The 19141-nt window shown below is 42.4% G+C and overlaps 1 protein-coding gene across 1 annotated transcript; it reads left to right on the forward strand.

Moving 5' to 3' along the window:
- The first annotated feature begins 1993 nt into the window (after positions 1-1993).
- Positions 1994-18263, forward strand: LOC129098347 (disintegrin and metalloproteinase domain-containing protein 11-like). The gene is made up of 24 exons (XM_054607341.1): positions 1994-2057; positions 2708-2898; positions 5685-5761; positions 6127-6193; positions 7984-8066; positions 8221-8284; positions 8392-8452; positions 8948-9129; positions 9687-9758; positions 9945-10111; positions 10213-10297; positions 11107-11197; positions 11707-11758; positions 12179-12278; positions 12544-12615; positions 12716-12808; positions 13096-13176; positions 13267-13317; positions 13398-13461; positions 13567-13672; positions 14197-14316; positions 14443-14611; positions 15280-15391; positions 17878-18263. Exons 1-24 carry the CDS (start codon positions 1994-1996, stop codon positions 18261-18263), a joined length of 2610 nt encoding a protein of 869 aa, XP_054463316.1.
- The last annotated feature ends 878 nt before the right edge of the window (positions 18264-19141 follow it).

The raw sequence follows: 19141 nt of genomic DNA on the forward strand, positions 1-19141 counted from the left end.
CCTTAATCACTGTTGTATTACTATATGTATTGCCAGCACAATAATGTTTGGACTATTTACCATTTTTCTAACACTTTTATTGGTTATTTACAGAATTTTTATGATGAATGCCTTATTTTGGTAGATATTGTGCCAATATTTTCCATTTCATTGAAGTACGGTGACATGTCAGGTCTTTTGCAGCTAAATCTTTGAAGGTTCCAGATAGTCTACAAGTCATTGCCACACTGTTGCCATAAGTGGAAAAAACAGTTAATATCTAATTCTAATAATCTTCAATCATTGCATTTTTAAAAATATGATTTAATATGAATGTATTTTCTTAGCAATTGTCACTCTTAAACAGATATCAAAGGACCATTTTTATAATTCATTTTGATATTATTGTTAAGACTAAATCACAGGACCTAAAAGCACAAATTCAGAGGCTGTAGCTGGCTGTCCAGAATCCTTTAAAGAAGTTGAGGGGAAACTAACTGTGGTCACAAAACTGAGGGGGAAAGGTAAATCCTTCAAACCATGTAACCAGGCCATCGGGCAGGCATACTTTAAAAGGCAGAAACTGCTGGATAGCTAACTCTTATCCGACAGAGGGTGAAGCTGGACTGGTATACGAAGAAGTGGCTGAATAGGATAATGAGATCCAGGTGTGGACATGGGCGGAGACGCTCAGCTGAGGGGATGGAGGTGATGGGGCGGCTGTGGCGTAGTGGAGAGCAAGGTAGTTCTCCAATCAGAGGGTCGGTGGTTCGATACCCGGCTTCGGCAGTCGATGTGTCCTTGGGCAAGACACTTAACCCCAAGTTGCTCCCGAAGGCTTGCCATCGGTGTGGACTGGATGTTGCATGAATGTTAGTTAGAGTCTGATGGTGGCACCTTGCATGGTAGCCTGTCATCAGTGTGTGAATGGGTGAATGATATGTTATATACTACTGATTGTAAGTCGCTTTGGATAAAAGCGTCTGCTAAATGACTGTAATGTAATGTGATGGCAGGGCAGATGGAGGTGGCAGGATCTGTTTATGGGGGGAAAATATGAACTATTAAGGAGAACATGTGACACCTAGTCCTGCAGCAGCCCTAGTTTTTTATTACATCCCAGTAAATGTAGTTAAAGAACTTGTTCAGGAACTTGTCTACAAGTGTAGTGGAAGAATAACAGTCTACATGTAACACATGACGTTAGGGCCTCTGGTGTAATGTAAGTTTTTGCGTTACTTCTGTGAACCTCACCTCGGTCGGGAAACACATTCATCCTGCATGTAAACCTTCATGTATTCCGAAATATCGTGCCATTTAAACACGCAGCCTACATGTAGACAATGAATGAATTATTGTCGTTCCCTCCCTTCATGGCATCAGCCGTGCTGTCGCATCCTCTCCCTGGCAACGAGAGGAGGAGGCTGCTCGGGATGAGGGAGGGTACCACTGTCCCACGTGCCCTTCTCACCGCAGACCCAACTCATTTCTCATCGCTTCCTCATCCTTTCGTTTCGGCAGATTCACATATAGGCTATAACCTACACACACACACACACACACACACACATATATATATATATAACCTCAACCATTCACACGAACGCGCCCGCGCAGCCTTGCGGAGCTATGCATCCGAGAAGCGCGCCCTCCTCACTATTTTCTCACTGATCGATATATTGGCCTGTATTGATCATCTCCGCCGTGGGCCTGGGTTGTGATTCATTTATTTTTTTCATCATTTTCATATGCTAATCCACATTTTCAACAGCGGTGTTTGCCGGAGCTAAGAGGGACAGAGAGAGAGAGAGAGAGAGAGAGGGGGAGAGAGAGAGAGAGAGAGAGAGAGGGAGAGAGAGAGAGAGAGCATCATCAGATGTGTAGCAGATTCACTTCACTCTTCGCCATCATTTCTGCTGTGCGCTCTCGTGATCTTTCCCCTTCCCCTCCGTCGGCCGGATTTGTGACATTCTGCGGCTCTCGATGTTGTAATCCGGGAGAACATGTGAGCATCATGCTGGCGGTGTGGTGCTTCATGGTCTTTGCTGCTGCAGTCGGGGAGAGGCTAGCGGTCTCAGGTAAGAGAGCGAGAACAGAGAGAGAGGGGGTTCGTTTTTTTCCCCTTTGCCCCCCCCCCCCCCCCCCTTGCACCAGCACCTTCCTACCCCCGGTATAGGCTGTGATTTGGTTGTAGCGGCTGACAGTCCTCTCCGACGGCGCTAGATTTGCTGCATCAACACATTTGCGTCGCAGCCCTATCTATCGCCTTCTAACTTATAACTTAGGCGACGCGTTTTACATGATGATTGCTGAGATTTTGAAGCTACATGGCCTTGTGAAGCTACCTATATATAGATATGGGCGTCAGGCGACTGAGCTTATAAACAAATGAATATGAAAAATTGCTTACATCCATTCTTTTTCATTAAAACCTCATTAAGTCCACCACATTTAGTATAATAGAGCCGTGACTGATAAAACGTTATTAACTGCTCATAAATTAGGTCACCAACCATTAGTTTACAAAAAAAAAAAACACTAATCTGAATGGTCACACAGTGTGATTAATTAAACATATAACACTTTTAAATCAACTCCTACTATTTGCTTTGTTTGCTACACCACTACCGGGTTCAATCTAGACAGGTTCAGGTGTTTCCCTACCTGGCCAAGCCTTCTGCACACTCATGAGCCTGTGTTGACAGTAACTCTGTTGTTCTACCTGCAGGTGTGGACAGGAGCCCGGCGCCGGATGGAGACGTCTGGGACTGGTTTACCCCGGCAGGGCAGCCGGACAGCGGGGACACTGCCACCAAGGTCACCTATCCAAAGCGGCTGGTGCAGCAGATTGAGTCGGAGGAGGAGATGGCTCATGACCACTTGGATACCAGGGTGAAGAACAGTACCGGGGACGCCTTGGTAAGTTGTAACTAATATTAAAACCCCCCTCTTTTTCTCTATTGCTCTCTCATATCCCCAATGCTGATTATTTTACACTATGAATCACTTGGTTCTCTGTGATTCTCAGCCCGGTTGTCTTAATTTGAGGGCCAAGTACACCCAAGGGTCCGTGACTGTCTTTTAGGAATCTCTCAGAAAAATTAGAAAGAAAAGATTTATTTATCTGTTTTGATCAAAAATAAAGTATCCCAGTTTGGCAATGTATGAGAATGTTCATTGTTACCTCACATACACAGGTAAAACATTTTTCTGGACCAAAATCATATGAAAAGGGTCCTTTCAGCTTAATGTACAGATCAATATTGGTGGCATTGTAGCAAGTCTGTGTGGACATATATGGGTGTGACAGTACCAACACAGGCTGTTGTACTGCTGATGGAAACCTCATTTTTCCAGGTCTTTTAACAGTGCAGCATTCATCTCTCTGTTGCTCAGGCAGCTTCTTCTACACAGAGATACAGTAAAGAGTGGTGTCCTGCAGCAGTCTTCGCTCCTTGTAATTTTGACCCAGTTAGTTACTAAAAAATCTTTTCCGATGTCCACTGTGTATAAATGTCAGCTGATATGAAACCAAGAAGGCTAAGTTATTGTTTTGCAGCCATTTTCCACCAGCCTAAAATCAGGCCGAAACATCTGTGGCAAGTTCTGAAACTAAAACCTTCTGACCTGCTTTGTGTACCGTGCAAGCATTGTAGTAAATGCACAGTTTATCGAAGAGCTGTTTAAATGTTTGCCTGCGTATTTGTTTTGTAATGGCCCTCATCTCCTCATGACAAAAAAATAGCCTGTCCTGAAATATTCTGTCATAATGTCCAATCATCCGGCTGCTGTGCTGAGCCCCCGACTTCTTCATTATTCAGCGATGCGTTGAAGTATGTCCCCATTAATTATGAAGCAGGCCTGTGTGACAAGTGCTGCATGGTCCAAGGGGCTTGAGCACTCCTCATCCCTGTGCCCCCCCCCCCCCCCCGTATCTCTCTCTCTGTGATGCTGATATGATGTAGTTCATTTAACTGTTATGAGAGAGTCACATGCTTGAAGACTATAGTTAAGATGAATGGCGTTGCCCCTGGAGGAGATGAATAAAAAAGCAACAACAGCTGCCATAATATACATTCAGAAGATACGAATGATGGCACTGTTCAAGCAGACTAGGTTTCAGATGGCCCTGTTTCACCTTCTGTACTCAATCTGCTGTTTTGTTTTTTGAAGTATTCAGGATACTTGTGATTAAAGGACATGATCATTTTAGAAGCAACAGGGGATGAGCTTAACTTTTTCTTTTTTTTCTGTCACATCATGTTGTGTTAAAAAGAGATGAGGCAGCATTCTTGCCGCGCTAGTTCGCTCTATATCTTTGATGATTTTTTTGTGTTCAGTTGACACCGAAAGACAAATTAATGTTCATGTTTTTTTTTATGTTTTAGCATAAAGACTACATTTTCTGTTAGTCGAGATTGGATTACAATTATTTTAAGATTTCAGAGGTTCATATACTGAACCAGGATATTTATATTATTGTTTGGTGTGTGGATATCCTGTATCTGAAATTAATTTTACTGGTTAACAGCCTCTATTTTTCATGTCATGTAAGAAACAGTGACGTTAAGGAAAAATTCCTGAAGAAGAGCATTCTCTGTGAGACCAATTCCCACGTAGATGTAGCAGTTTGTTGTTCAACACATAGAAGTCACTTTGGCATAACTATGATTATGTTAAAGTGAATATTGTTTTTATATTAAAATAATGAGTCATCTACATTTTAATATCCATAATGGATCAAAAAAGACTGTAGGAAGATGGATGGATAATGTGGTATGATCAAAAGCTCCCGAGCAGCTACTCATTTTGAATTCAATTTCAATGTCACCTTTTTGACCAATGTGAACAAGAAGTCCTTAAAGTGCTTGAAAAATTTACAAACTCCTTCCATTGAGGAAGGAATTGTTAAATAATCAAATGCTCCAGAGCAGCTACCAAATGTACCTTGTGGTGAAAACAGTTTGTCAACCACGAAGAGCAGTCATACATAATGATCTCAAAACAACCAATGTAAAGCTGTGGAATAACATTTCTGCACAGAGACAGCAGCCCTGATAACACCATGCTTCAGCCTCTCCAAGACAGTAGTAAGAAAGCTGCTGTCCATACACACTAAGGGAACAATTCCTGGATAGTGATGCATTTTATTGTAAAAGCCCTGTGATTCACTGCAGCCTGGTTCCTCCAGACTGAAATCAAAGCCATGCTGGCACAGTCATGGCTGCCGAAGAGACACACTGTTTAGTCTGAAATAAATCTCTCTCTAACTCGTGGCCCTGCTGTCTCCTCACCTCCTGAGCTGGCAGTTGTCCATTAGGGGCATTAGCACACAATGGCTGAATATAGACCATACCGGAAAAGTTTTCTCCTCCTCCTCTTCCCCTCCTTCTGCCTCCTCCCTCTCCACCCATCTTTATCACAAAATTCCAGCTTGGCCCGTATACACCCATAGCTCTCTGCAGCCATGCCTGCCTGAATGCTGGCATTGAGTGTTGATCAATGGAGACCTTATCAATCACAATATTTCAGCTGCCAAGTTGCTTTTAGAGCCTACACACCATTGATTCTGTTGAATTATTCATTGAACTTTTTCACAATCACTCTTTGGCTTTCACAGTGTGACACACTTCCGCAAATGTTTTGTTACACTTTGATTCATCAACTATGAAATCTGTCCCGGTCACTGTGTTTTTCTTCCTCAGCCCGTCCACTTGGCCCAGAGCTGTTTCCAAGTGGAAGCCTTTGGACACACCTTCACTCTGGACCTGGAGCTAAATCAGTGAGTATTACTGTCCAAAAATCATCAGATCGGCCTTTTTATTCACGCTTCAGTACATTATCAATAGGTGCTCCTAATTCACTGCAGCTGTTCTCATTAGCATTTCCCAGCACTTAAGCAAATGCATGTTATGTTTCATGACGAGATGGGGATCGCCAATGTGGAAAACACACAGAGACACTGCTGTATGTTTGAGAGGTTCCACCGATTTTATTAACACCACATGTTACTATGGTCACTTATTCTTTGTGAAATACATTTTGGGTGAGAGCAACAGGTGGAAAATATCCCTCATGACACCATTTTTTTAATACATGGAAATAACGCTGTTAGATATGTTCACGGCATCTCTCTTCTCTTTGCAGTCACCTCCTGTCTTCAGAATACGTGGAACGGCACTTTAACCAGAATGGCAGACCCTCACAGTCTGCGGTAAGACAGTTTTCGTGGGGTGAGGATGTGAAGGGACAGGATTTTAAGCGAGTGAATTTGTCTTTTGGCACAAAGAAGGCAGCATATTAATGAGATGACCAGAGCAGCAGAGCAGCATTCAGTTCTTTGGCTGCACTAACTGAGACTTTTACACTGGTGCTGTTGCCAGTAAATCTTAGAATACATTTCAAGTTTTGTTTGTCAGATGCAATGCCTCTCTAGAGCTCTTTACATAACACAATCCCTATGTCTCATTTATATGTTAAGGTCATCTAACGCAGAGCTGTTACATTTAAGTCTCATTTTAGAAACAAAAGACATTCCGTTTGTTTTTTACCTTTTAAGGCTGATCTTTTTTTGTCGTTGAAGTTTTTACAGTTTGATCTCATCCTCCCGTTTTATATCTATTTATAGAAAGTGCATTGTGTGCTCTCTGCTTCAGAAGTAGGCTGCCATTTAACTATTTGTTACTGTGCTCTACATACATGGGCTCTTCCTGTCAGCGGTGTGCATGCATGCCTCTCAGATGTGGCTTCTCAGACAGTCAAGAAGAAAGTCAGTGGACGCCTGTGATGTAAAACCACACGCTCAAAGAAGAGAGATAGAGAACAGGGAAATGGATGAAAGCCTTTACATCTAATATGACGTGTTCTTGTCAGGACAGACCAGAGGAATGTCATTGCATTTTGTTAGCCAGGAGTGATGGCTAATGTTCCTTTTTTTCCCCACTGCTTTTTTCCACTGCTTATCCCCCCCCAGCAGTCACCCACCTACCAAACCGAGCATGTCCCCATCCACAATCATTCCAAACTCTCTCTCAGTCCTCCTGACCAATCACGAGCCTGTTTCTATAGCAACGGGTTTGCTCAGCAGTGTCATTAACTTCTTGGCAGCGCAGAGAATGAAAGAAGAGCGAGAGGGAGGGAAGAGCGAGCAAAAGAGGAGGAGGAGGAGGGAAAATGAAGAGTAAAATGTCAGCTACTACAAAGGCAGGACGAGCTATGGAATAGGGAGGAGTTATTTTGGCATGTATGTGTGATTATCAACAATCTGGGCTTGTTCCCAGTGCGGCGGGAGGGAGAGGTGGCTTGCAGGGTCGGGGATGGAGACCTGTGGTCAGACCAGATTGTCGCTCAGCTGGACGGAGGCCACACGTAATGTCTCTGATGCTGCTGCTGGACATGGCAGGTGTGATGCATTCAGGGCAGCACGTCACCAGACGCATCTCTGTCGTCAGAATGCCAAGGTGTTGTTTGCCTGACCTGTTGTGGCAAGGCAGAGACACCCTGCTGAACTCAATTTGATCCAGGTGAAACAGTGTCACTATCTTTTCTCACCTTTCCTGGTGGGTCATCTTCGCCACTGTGACCTTCTCGTGAAGCAGAGCGCCCTCCTTTTAGGCTGTGTTTGCTGGAGACAAAAGCTAGGGCTCTATCGTGATGCAGCCTTCATGCTGTACCCTCATTTCATGTTACAATCTCAGATCTAACTGTGTGGGCAACATGAGTTTTAATTTATTGAAGGGATGCTTGTCATGGGTTTACCTTCACCTCCATTGTCAGTGAAGCAGAATAGAGTGGAGTAGAGTGCAGGACACAAGTAGGTCACAAACTGTGCTATAAATGCGATACCGGGGAAAGAGGGAGAGGGGAGTCGCATATATAGAAATGGTGAGAGGTTTCCCCTCAGAGCTGACCTATTCTGATACCCAAATAAAGGATACAACCTGTAAAGCCTGAAATGTGTCAGTAGAGATTGTTTCATGAAACAGTGGTGCATTGTGTCCACAGGGAGGGGAGCACTGCTACTACCAGGGACGGTTAAGAGGTTTACCAGAGTCCTGGGCAGCTCTCTCCACCTGCCACGGCCTGTGGTGAGCCTGACAGTAAACCTTTATTTATAAAATCACATGTGTTGCCCTGCGATGTTTTTCTGCACACATAATTACTTTATTTTGCTTGATTTTTAAATTTTCTGTCTCTTTCTGCTCTGCATCTCAGTGTCTTTCTCTTGTTGTTGGTCCTTAGTGGAATGTTCTCTGACGGCTTCTTCTCTTATGGGATTGAGCCTGTTCACAATGAGAGTAAACAGGTAAATAGTCAGAGGATGGTAGTTGAAGTGATGATTACCAAATTATTGTGAGTCTGACTGCTGATTTCCTGTTTTGTCTAATGTCATCTGGGTGTTTTCTGTTATAGGATGATGGCGCTCACTTAATCCGCAGAATGCCTGATATCAGACTTTCCCCCGACTGCCCAGGTACATAATTGCATTTAAAGAATAAACTACAGACACTCATATCACATCAGAATACTTTCACCTTTAAGTCTTTTATTATCTTTATTATATTTCAATATATTAATACAATTGCCTTTTCTTCTATTAGATAATTTGGACAAAACCCCCTGTCCACTGTTGTAATAATTTCAAAATAGATTTAGCTTTTTATTCCATATTTAATGCTTATGTTACTGTTCAATAAACCTCCAACACGATTATTGTGTAGTCACCCTTATGTTAAAAAAACATATTTTTTCCGTCACAGTAAGTTCTGACAAAACTTATGTTATAATTGACAGGAAGTCAATTTAATTAATTCCAACGGGGTAATTATTACAGTCACGGCTTTTTGTATTGGGAACGATAATGTTTTGACTGAAATTGAAATAGGAATGTTTGCACTGCACCCTTATAGCACAAGAAAATAGTAATACTGCTCTAAGTGCCTGCAGCTCTGCTTCTCTATGTGTCCAGATTGTACAGAGGACGGTGAGTGGGATAGCAGAGGAGGTGATGGTGATGACGACCAACTGGACCAAATCGGTGAGCAGCAGGTGTCTGGGGGGCTGAAGCGATCCAAGAGATATGTTCGCAAACCCTCTGTCCAGACTGAGACCAAATATATTGAGTTGATGGTGGTCAACGACAATGAAATGGTGAGTTAAAAGTACTTTTTACTGCTAATTATAGGGACGCCCAATCTTTGCTGGTGGTCTATTGTACAGATTGAGTCTACAAATTGAGTTGTCTGGGCCATAGAAGCTGTCCAACAGTGCCTTGATCTAACAGCATGGTTTGGCTAATCGTCTACCAGCCTAGCTTGGGGTTTTGTGTATTAAATCTGTTTTTTGTCATGTTTGCTTGTCTGAAAAATGTCAACGCAAGAAAAAAAGGCTACATTTGGGCTGCTGGTAATTTTTCTGTGGCATCCACTGACTAGAATCAGTGCATGTTTTGGTGAACGTTAACTATACTGTTACAACTGTCATCAGAAGTATAAATGTGCAGATGTTGATGTGTCAGTGGAAACTAAAATACTAAAATATAGCTGAAGATATATAAAGATAAAATAAAATCAGTGACACGTTCCGTTAAATGTATGCCGTATGTCAGCATCCTTATAGGTATCTAAATACAAACGTGTGTGTATTTGTGTGAGAGAGTGCATGTGATCCATCTCTTACACCATCTGTGTATCTTTGTGAATCCACAGTTTGTACAGCTGCGTCGCTCCAGCAGCCAAACCAAGAACTTTGCCAAAGCAGTGGTCAACATGGCAGACGCGGTAAGAGCTTTGTTTGAAGGATTATATTCCTCCTACTCCTGAACTCTGTATACACACACTGCCAACTGTCAAGAAGTGTGTGCTTATTTCTACAATTGAAAATGATTTATCCCAGACGGCACACAGTGTTCACAGCACGTGTCATGCAAGCAAAGGGGTAGACTGATGGTCGTTTTTGGTCCCCAGATCTACAAGGAACAGTTGAACACAAGGATTGTGCTGGTTGCTATGGAGACCTGGACTTCTAAAAATATGATGCCAGTAGTAGAAGACCCATTGATAATGCTGCAGAACTTCATGAAATACAGGAAGGACAACATCAAAGATCAGAGCGACGTCGTCCATCTTTTCTCGTAAGAGGAATCTAATATCTTGATAATTGAGGCTTATTTCGATGTTTGGGTGCTTGTTGAGTTTATTTTTTAAATAATTGTATCTTTCTTTTGCACCTCAGAGGGCGTACATTTCACAGCAGCCGCAGTGGGACGGCCTACACAGGAGGCGTGTGCTCTCTAACGAGGGGAGGAGGCATCAACGAGGTGAGGGAAATCTAAAAAGGTTATATTTTCAGTTGCAACGTCTCTATATTGAACCACCTCAACTTAAAAATTAAATTTGAGATCAGAAATAAAATTGTTGTTTAGAAATCTTGAGCAACACGGACAATTCTTATTTGAGTTGTTGAAAGACCGAACCAAGATAAGGCGAAAGGTTTGCATATCAAACCTGCACATTTATTTAAATTCATGTTTTGTTACAACATAATTATTAGATAAACAACTAATCAAAGGAATAGTTTGACATTTTGGGAAAAATGCTGATTCACTTTCTTTTTTTTCTTTTGTACCTCTCTCATGACTGTATGATAAATATGTAGCTTGAGCCGGCAGACACTTAGTTCAGCAAAAAGACTGGAAACATTAACAGCTAGCCTGGCTCTGTCCAAAGGTAAACGAAATCTGCCTACCAACAACTAACTTGTCCGAGCCAAGAAATAGTCCAACGCATAACTCTCCTGTTAAAATGTTGATTTGTTGTTCTTACAATTCTGAAAAAAAACTTACACATGCTGGTATGCAAATATTTTTATCTTTTTGACTGAGCCAGGCTAACTGTTTCCTGCATCTTTATGCTAAGCTAAGCTAACTGGTTGCTGGCTGTGGCCTTATAGTTATATTACAAGAGTGGAATTGATCTTCTCATCTTGGCAGCAAAGATGACAAGAATTTTCCCCAGAATTTCTATTAAATCATGGTTGTAACCAAGTTACCTTTAGGATGTTGTGTCAATGTTGTCCCAATCTCACAATAAAGCTCTCCTCTGTGGATTCTATGTGGATTTGTTGCAGTATGGGAATGTAGGAGCAATGGCCATCACTTTGTGCCAGAGTCTGGGCCAGAACATCGGCATGAGGTGGAACAACGTACGCAACTCTGCAGGTAAAAGATTATAGGAAAGCCCCATAATGCAGGAGGAAAGATATAGAGATCTACAGACCCGGGGTTGAACTGAATTAGCAAGAGAGCAAGATCAGTGCGGAAAGGATTGAGGCAAAGACGGGCGGTATTGAGAGGGGAAGTTAGAGAGAGCTTTGGGTGTTGGTGTCCCTGTCCAGTTCTCTTCTGTAATTAGACTTCTCCATTGGGTGATTAGTCACCTGAGTCCAAGAAGGAGGGGTTGGTGGTTAGAGCATTGCTGCCACTGAACAATGGGCTCAGTGATTAATGTTGAAGAACCATCAGGTCCATTATTCAATGCCAGGACAAGAGCTCAGTGCACACACTAAAGGCTCTCCTTACCTCTGTCTCTAGGTATCAGTTCTATGGAAAGCTTATTCTTCTTTGTTGATCATAAATCTTTTTCTCAAGACTTGCTGCAGCATGTGAAGTGTCACAGCTTTGTTGGTTGTAGGTTGTAAATTATGATAATCACATTGTCTTCTTCACAGGAGACTGCAGGTGCCCAGATGCCTGGCTAGGCTGCATCATGGAAGACACGGGGTAAAGATCCACATGAGTGCACACTAAAGTGAACGGCAACCAAAAAAACAACACACCTGCAAAATGAATCTTTTCTCTGTTTGTTGACACATTTTGTTGCAATCCCTTTGCAATTTTATCTGTTCATTTCATTCGGTTAGACAATTTAACGCTTGTAAAAGAGGGAGTGTTTCAACCTCCTTGTAAGAATTACCAATTTAATTGAAACTATTTACTATATAGTATTCAGGACTTTGATTTGGATCTCATTACCAAATGAAACAATACCAATTAAAACAAATCATTTGAGTAATATCCTACTACAGATGGTAACATTTCTGTTGGATTGCAAAGTGATGGCACAGACACCCACAGTGGATCTGGCATTCCTTACTGGCAGAAAAGCATTTTTGTGCTGTGTGTTTGTGTTTGTAAATACAGATACTATCTGCCCAGAAAGTTTTCTCGCTGCAGTGTTGATGAGTACATCCAGTTCTTGCTCCAGGGGGGCGGGAGCTGCCTCTTCAACAAGCCAAACAAGGTGAGGGCCATGTGGGGATGTAGGATGTGGTGATAGGAACAGCCTCATCAAATTTATAGACTAATTCATTATTATTATTATAGTCTGATTACCATTGGAAAACACATACATACTTAACTTAAGTAATGCATATTAGTATCTCTGTGTTCCAGGCCAACAATCTCCTATATTATTGACACATTTCATCTCTTGTCCATCTGTCTCCCACACATATATATATATATATATATATACATATATATGTGTCGATATCTGTCACTCTCAGCTGTTGGACCCTCCAGAGTGTGGGAATGGCTTTGTGGAGCCAGGGGAAGAGTGTGATTGCGGGTCCCAGGTGGTGAGTACCCGGTTGGAGTTGGACATCATGCATGAAAGCCAGTTGTTAAGCGGTTTTCTGGAGCAGAGCTGAATGTTTGTTTTCATGTCTGTGGCTGCAGGAGTGCGCCCGTAGTGGAGGAGCCTGCTGTAAAAAGTGCACACTTACCCACGATGCCATGTGCAGTAACGGACTCTGCTGCAGTAACTGCAAAGTGAGTCCAGATAAGAAATAACTTGATAAAGTAATTTTTCTGCCTGTGTTTTGCTCATCAGGATAGCAGGAATGAGAAATTTGTTATATATATAAGGATGGTTTAAGATTCAACCCCTACAACCTTCATCTTAAGTTTCCAGGGATTCCTGGTTTCTGCCCCATAAAATAAGTTAACAATACTTTGTGTGTCTACTAAGTGTTACTTATCTCTATATCTTATATGATAACTTACTGTGTATGACTTATCCAGCATTCCCCTGATCCTTTTTTTATGCTGTAACCTAGTATGAGCGGAGAGGCGTAGTATGTCGAGAGGCTGTGAACGACTGTGATATCCCAGAGACCTGCACCGGAGACTCCAGCCAGGTAGAGTTGACTATACTGTGACACGGGGGGGAAAAAACAGCAAGATCAAGCTGGGTATCCAGAACATTAAGTGCTCTTCTTCTTTTGCAGTGTCCTCATAATGTGCACAAGCTGGATGGCTACATGTGTGATACTAATCAGGTAGAGGCTCGTTTGTGGCATGTTTTCTGGTCTGCTGTTCACGCCTACAGATAGTTAAGTATTTTGCCTCATTTCTTCAGGGGCGCTGTTACGGGGGACGCTGCAGGACTCGTGATGGACAGTGTAGGGGACTCTGGGGTTATAGTAAGTACAGAACATGCACCTGGAAAGGGTGTGTTTTATATATGGCTTTGTAGTGTCACTTTACCTGCAACAATCTGATCAAAGTATCTTTGTTTGCCCTCCCAGATTCAGCAGACAGGTTTTGTTATGAGAAGCTGAATGCTGAGGGGACAGAGAAAGGCAACTGTGGTCCGGGTCCTGAAGGTCGGGGATGGCTGCAGTGCAACAAGCCGTGAGTCACACCATCCTGTTTCCTCTTGCTGATATTCTCATAGAAGGATAAAAGTGTATTCCCTGTAATCTGCTTTTATTTTTTGGGGCAAAAAAGTTGTGTCTCAACTTCATTTTGTGCAGATATTGCACTGCTCGAGTTTGATTCTTTAATCTCTAATTGAAAAAATATGTCTGGCTTTATTTTTTCATTTAAACAAATGTCATAAAAAGACAGAAAAACAACAATATTTAATTATTGAGTGCTGTATGTCTTTTTAAGCCAACGCATAGCTTCTTGGCCATACAATTTCAATTCTTTAAATAAAATATTAATCACACCTAAGATAACCCTACTGTTGCATTCTGAAGACAGAAGCCATGTCCTTGAAAACAGCTTTTGTTGGATAAAATCATTAAATACTTTGTTATTACTAAATTGCAAAAAATTGGTCCAAATTATATGTTCTTGACTTCTTGAGAAGAAGTGGAATATTGTGAACACAGCCAACGTTTGTTCGCTGTCATTCACTTTCTTCCTGACAGGGATGTCTTATGTGGCTTCCTGTTCTGTGCCAATGTGACAATGAAACCAAAGTTTGGAGACCTGCAGGGTGAGGTGACCAGCTTCACCCTCTACCACCAGAACAAGTACCTGGACTGCAGGTAAGTGGGTCACATCCATCTGATCTGCCATAACTAGCAGAGCTTACAATCAGAATATCATGTCATAAATGTCTAATTCTACATCTCCTCTCCCTCCTGTGTGACATGTTTGGATGCTTCACTCAGAGGCGGCCATGCTCTGCTGGAGGACGGTTCAGACCTGGGCTATGTGGAGGAGGGCACTCCTTGCGGTCCTAACATGATGTGTTTGGAGCGACGCTGCCTCCCTGTGGCGGCGTTCAATCTCAGCAGTTGTTCAGGATCTAACTATGGGCGCATCTGTTCTGACCATGGGGTAAAGAATTCCTGAGCTCACATCTTCAAGTTTACAGACTTATAAATAACATGCACTCAATAGCCACTATTCTAATCTAATGCAAGCCTTGTTCTAAAATCTCTTTTTATGAGGCTCATAAGGTTTTTGGTGAAATTGTCAGAGAAATTCAATTGTGCTTTTATTACTGAGGTCATAGTTAATGTTGGTGTTTCTAAAAATGTTCCTATAATGCATTTCTTTTACATGTCTATGACAGTGCCAACCAAAAATGCAATATATTATGTGTGCAACCCTCGATTCAATTGCAATTTATTAACTATTGTAACATGTATTTAGGCCTTGTTTCACATTTAGATATAGATGATAAACAACCATTGTTTTTGCTTGAAATATTTCCTCTTCTTTGTTCCAAAATCTTCAAAGTTGTACACTGGAAGTGTTGCTTCAGCAGCATCTAAATTACTATATATTTAATGTGAAACTGGTTCAAATTTCATGTTAAAATACTGTCACTGAAAGGTTGATGAAACAATGGCTATATGTCACTAAAATGATAATATAATTGGATTAATTCATTGATGTTTTTTGACCTGTATATCACCAAATCCATGCTTACTGGTTGCTTGTGTCTTTCTATTACCAGCTATTTCACGTGATTTTTATCTCTCTCCCTCTCTCTCTTGTAGACCTGCAGTAACGAGGTGAAGTGTATCTGTGACAGGGACTACACGGGGAAGGACTGCAGTGTCTTTGATCCCATCCCTGAGCCAACAGTCCCGACGGGCCCAGAGAAGAAAGGTCCATAGCGCCTCTCAATCTGCCCATGTCTCTCTTTCTGTCAGCCTCTCATATTCCCCTCATACTCTCTACCCATCATCACTGTAGCTTCTCTATGTACTGAAATGGGGCACAGTATCATGTCGTCAAACACAAAGAGTAGTTCACCTGACTTTCGTGAGATATTAAGTAGACACAGTGTTTTACATCCTGCTGAGTCTTTGTTTCAATGTTGGAAGAGTGTGGGTGTGTGTTGAGACACGTTTAGCCATTTGATCATATGTGCATGTGCAACATGTGTGTTGCACACGTGTGTGTGTGTGTGTGTAAGGTTGTACTGTTTGTCTTGCAGTCACTGCCATCTTCAAGTGTCTTCCTTACTTTCTTGCAGTCTGCCAATGACACAGAGCAATTGAGCTGCAGCTCTCATAGGGCCAAAAAAGCCACTCTGAGCAAGAGGGTGTCCAGCTGAAAGAGCAGGAGAGGGGGAATGAGAACAAAGTAATAAAACTCTCTCTCCTTTGTTTTTTGTTTTTGTTACTGTTGTCTCCCTGACCTCCCTCACTCACCTGCCCGTTGTCCCACCTCCACCCAACGTGCTGGTTTCCTCCTCCTTCGCTTCATCTTTCTTTCTCTGTCTGCAGGTATCTTACTATCTGCCTCTCTCTCTTTCTCTAGTTGTTGTTGTTGTTGTTGATGTACGGTGTTGATGCTGTCCTCTGACGTGTGTTTTTTAGTGGTGTTGTTTTGTTTTCTGCCCCTCCTCCTCTTCCTCCTCCGCACCCTTCCTCCCTCCTCCTTCCTCTGCGCAGGTCCCAGTGGCACCAATATCATAATAGGGTCCATCGCAGGTGCTATTCTCCTGGCAGCTATAGTCCTAGGGGGAACAGGATGGGGATTTAAGTAAGAGTTCTGGCATGCCTCTTGTGTACCTGTCTGCTTCTACCTAAAGGAACCCCTGCTCATCCCACTCTCTCGCCTCTAAAATACTAGTTTGCGACTCGTTGACCAACCAGGGCAGGGGAATTGGGAAGTCAAGTCTGAGCTGGGTCGTGCAAATGCTTGAACTGCCTTTGGCAGCAAAATCTGTATGAAACATCACTACGGTTGTTTCCTTTGATCGAATCATTAGTCCAACCTGAGCTTTATCCTGCACATTTCCGTCCCTTTTACTGTAATGATTGGACTGAGATTTTGATCTGCCATGACCTGCTGCAGCACTTTTCTCAAGTCCACTTTAGTTGTTAGCCATTTATTGGAAAGTGTAATGCCTACAGTAGATATCCAGAAATATCCCTTTTTAAAGTTTTACCTCTGGTGCTCTTTTTAGCCTGCGTTATCGTGTTTTTTTTCCCCAGATGCCCTCGCTGATGTGCTATTTCTGCACATGTGCATGCTGGCTGTTGTTCACTCCTTATGCTCTGACCTAAAAGGAATGCGTCTACTTCACTCTCAGTTAGATTTATAAGATCATTTTGGCTAATCAAAAAAAGCTAAATTTGAGTAACTTATAGCTTGTAGCATATAAGCATGTTGTCAGTACTTTTAGGGTCAGAGGTAAGTGTCTTTGCATGTGTGCATGAGTTGTAAGAAGTTTTCTTTCCCAGTCAGACACCTGGCTTAGAGGGTGGGTGTAGAAGTTTCTCGTCTAAAGCCTTGTCAGACTCTATGGGGCTGAGAGGGTCAGTGCTATGACGACTGTAAACCTGCTGCATGTCAAGATAAATATTATGGAGAGAACTGACTGATGTATAATGGCTTGACTGACTGCCTGAGTCAATTGGGGATTTATGTTTTTGTCCTAAAAATCTGTTCTGTGGTTAAATCTCCACTGAGTAAAAATATAAGATCTTATGTCCGCCTTTCACAGTGTCCGCCTGTTTATTCTAGGTTTTCACAGTTCTGTTAACGAATGACCTTGTTCTTTATAATTTGTTATTGCTAATTTGTTCTTTAAATTTCATGCAATTGTAATGTAAGCTGATGAGTGTCATGACATGCTTCTTAAAATAGTTTAGCTTGTCAGTGATTATTTGTCATATTTCCTAATGTCATTAATATGATCTTTTTTATGGTCTTTTCTCTTAATGTTTGCTCATGGGATGCAGGAACATTCGGAGAGGAAGGTATAACCTTGCAGAACCGCGACCATGTGACATTCTGTCAGTGGAGCAGCATCCAAAAACATCACATCCCATCCCAAATTCCCTCAGCATGGTTTCTTACTCCCTCTTCTTCCATCTGAAGTTCATCCCTTGACTCATCATCCCCACTTAGCAACATGCTCATCGTGCATCTCACTGCTCCTTTAGCTTGAATGCTTCATCTCATTTCAGTTTCTGCTTAGAAGAAGAAAAAAAAACTCTCCATCCCTCCACTGTCCACTATCTTTTTACAATTCCCCTTAAGCAGAATAGCTTCTTCCAATTCCCAAGCATCTTCATCTTCTGTTGCCTATACAACAGTCTGTAATTGTTTTTGTTTCCCCTTTTTCACTTCCCTTTCAGATCTGGTGGAGGATAAGATGTCTGTCTGTCTGTCTTTCTGTCTCTCTGTCTTGTCTACTCCTGTATTCCTCCTCCGTTTCCACATCAGAGAAGAGGGGAACAAAAAAAAAGTCTTCCACTCCTGTCCGAAATTTCTCCAAACCTCTTCCGATTGTCGTTTCCTCCACGTCCTCGTCTACCCCGTCTTATCGTCTGTCCTCCTGCCTGGCTCCATACTCCTCTGGGCTCGTGGAGCTCCTCTCACCATACCAGCCGAATCACTCTTGTGTGGCTGCTCCCGGCAGGCCACTGAGGACTGTGTCCGGGACACGCCTAGAGCGAGCAGCTGGCTCTCCCTGTGGGAGGCACCAGGGTCTTCCTCCAGGCCGGTGGCTCTGAGAATGTGATTTGGCGTCTCTGTACCTCCTTTACTCCAATCTTGAACAGTCTGATGAAGAACATATCAACGGTGGACCAATCTAATATAAGACATGTCTTTCCAAGGCCTGCCTGCCTGCCTGCCTGCAAACAAACTAAACTGGCCACCAACTGAGTCCACAGGTTAATGTTGGAGCAGCACACAGACTGGCCATCCAAAAGACTTAAATAAAGTAACAGGAGTGGAATAGTTTCCTTAGGACCTGAGGCTCTGCTCCTCAAAGGCCAGGCCTTGACAAAGTGGTCAAGTATCTGTTTTAATCTGCAAAGTTTGGCAACATGGACAACTGAAAATAATCCATACATTGGACTGTTGTTAGCATGTTTTCCAAAGAGAGTCTGATGAAGGACTTTTGATCATATAAAGGATGGCTCAAAAACCAGTCAGCCATTAGCCAGAGCCCTGCCTGATAACTGAGTTTATGTTCATTGTTATTTGTCCTTTTTAACATGAGGCATCCTACCTGCCCCCAACAAGTTTCAGGTACCAAAAGGGAAGCTAGGTGTTATGGTTTTGGGATCATTTTGAACCACTGAACATTGAAGCAGCAGAGACCGTAACTTAGTGTTTTCAGCCACAGACTGACCAACATACATTCCACAATATCTGTCTGTTTGCGTGCTCACCACTTTCAGGCCAAATGTTTGTACGTTTTAATCTGTATGTCTGTTCACGGATGAATGTATGTGTGTAAAAGATTTTTAAAGAGAAGAAGAATGTATGTGTGTAAGGGGCAGTTGTGTCCATGTACACTAATAACACAACTCCTATCACAGGTAGATTGGCAGGTTTTTACCTCTAGAATATCATCTCTTTCTACAAACTGTTGTGCGCTGCAGCCATGGC

The sequence above is a fragment of the Anoplopoma fimbria genome, chromosome 11 (genome assembly GCF_027596085.1).
Source record: "Anoplopoma fimbria isolate UVic2021 breed Golden Eagle Sablefish chromosome 11, Afim_UVic_2022, whole genome shotgun sequence".
Classification (NCBI taxonomy): Eukaryota; Metazoa; Chordata; class Actinopteri; order Perciformes; family Anoplopomatidae; genus Anoplopoma; species Anoplopoma fimbria.

What these genes read in the sequence shown, in the direction of transcription:
- LOC129098347 (XM_054607341.1), top strand. Translation starts at nt 1,994, where the DNA reads ATGCTGGCGGTGTGGTGCTTCATGGTCTTTGCTGCTGCAGTCGGGGAG. An exon ending in CTGGACCTGGAGCTAAATCA is followed by an intron (nt 5,762 to 6,126) that starts GTGAGTATTACT and finishes TTCTCTTTGCAG; the next exon opens with TCACCTCCTGTCTTCAGAAT. An exon ending in CAACGTACGCAACTCTGCAG is followed by an intron (nt 11,198 to 11,706) that starts GTAAAAGATTAT and finishes TCTTCTTCACAG; the next exon opens with GAGACTGCAGGTGCCCAGAT.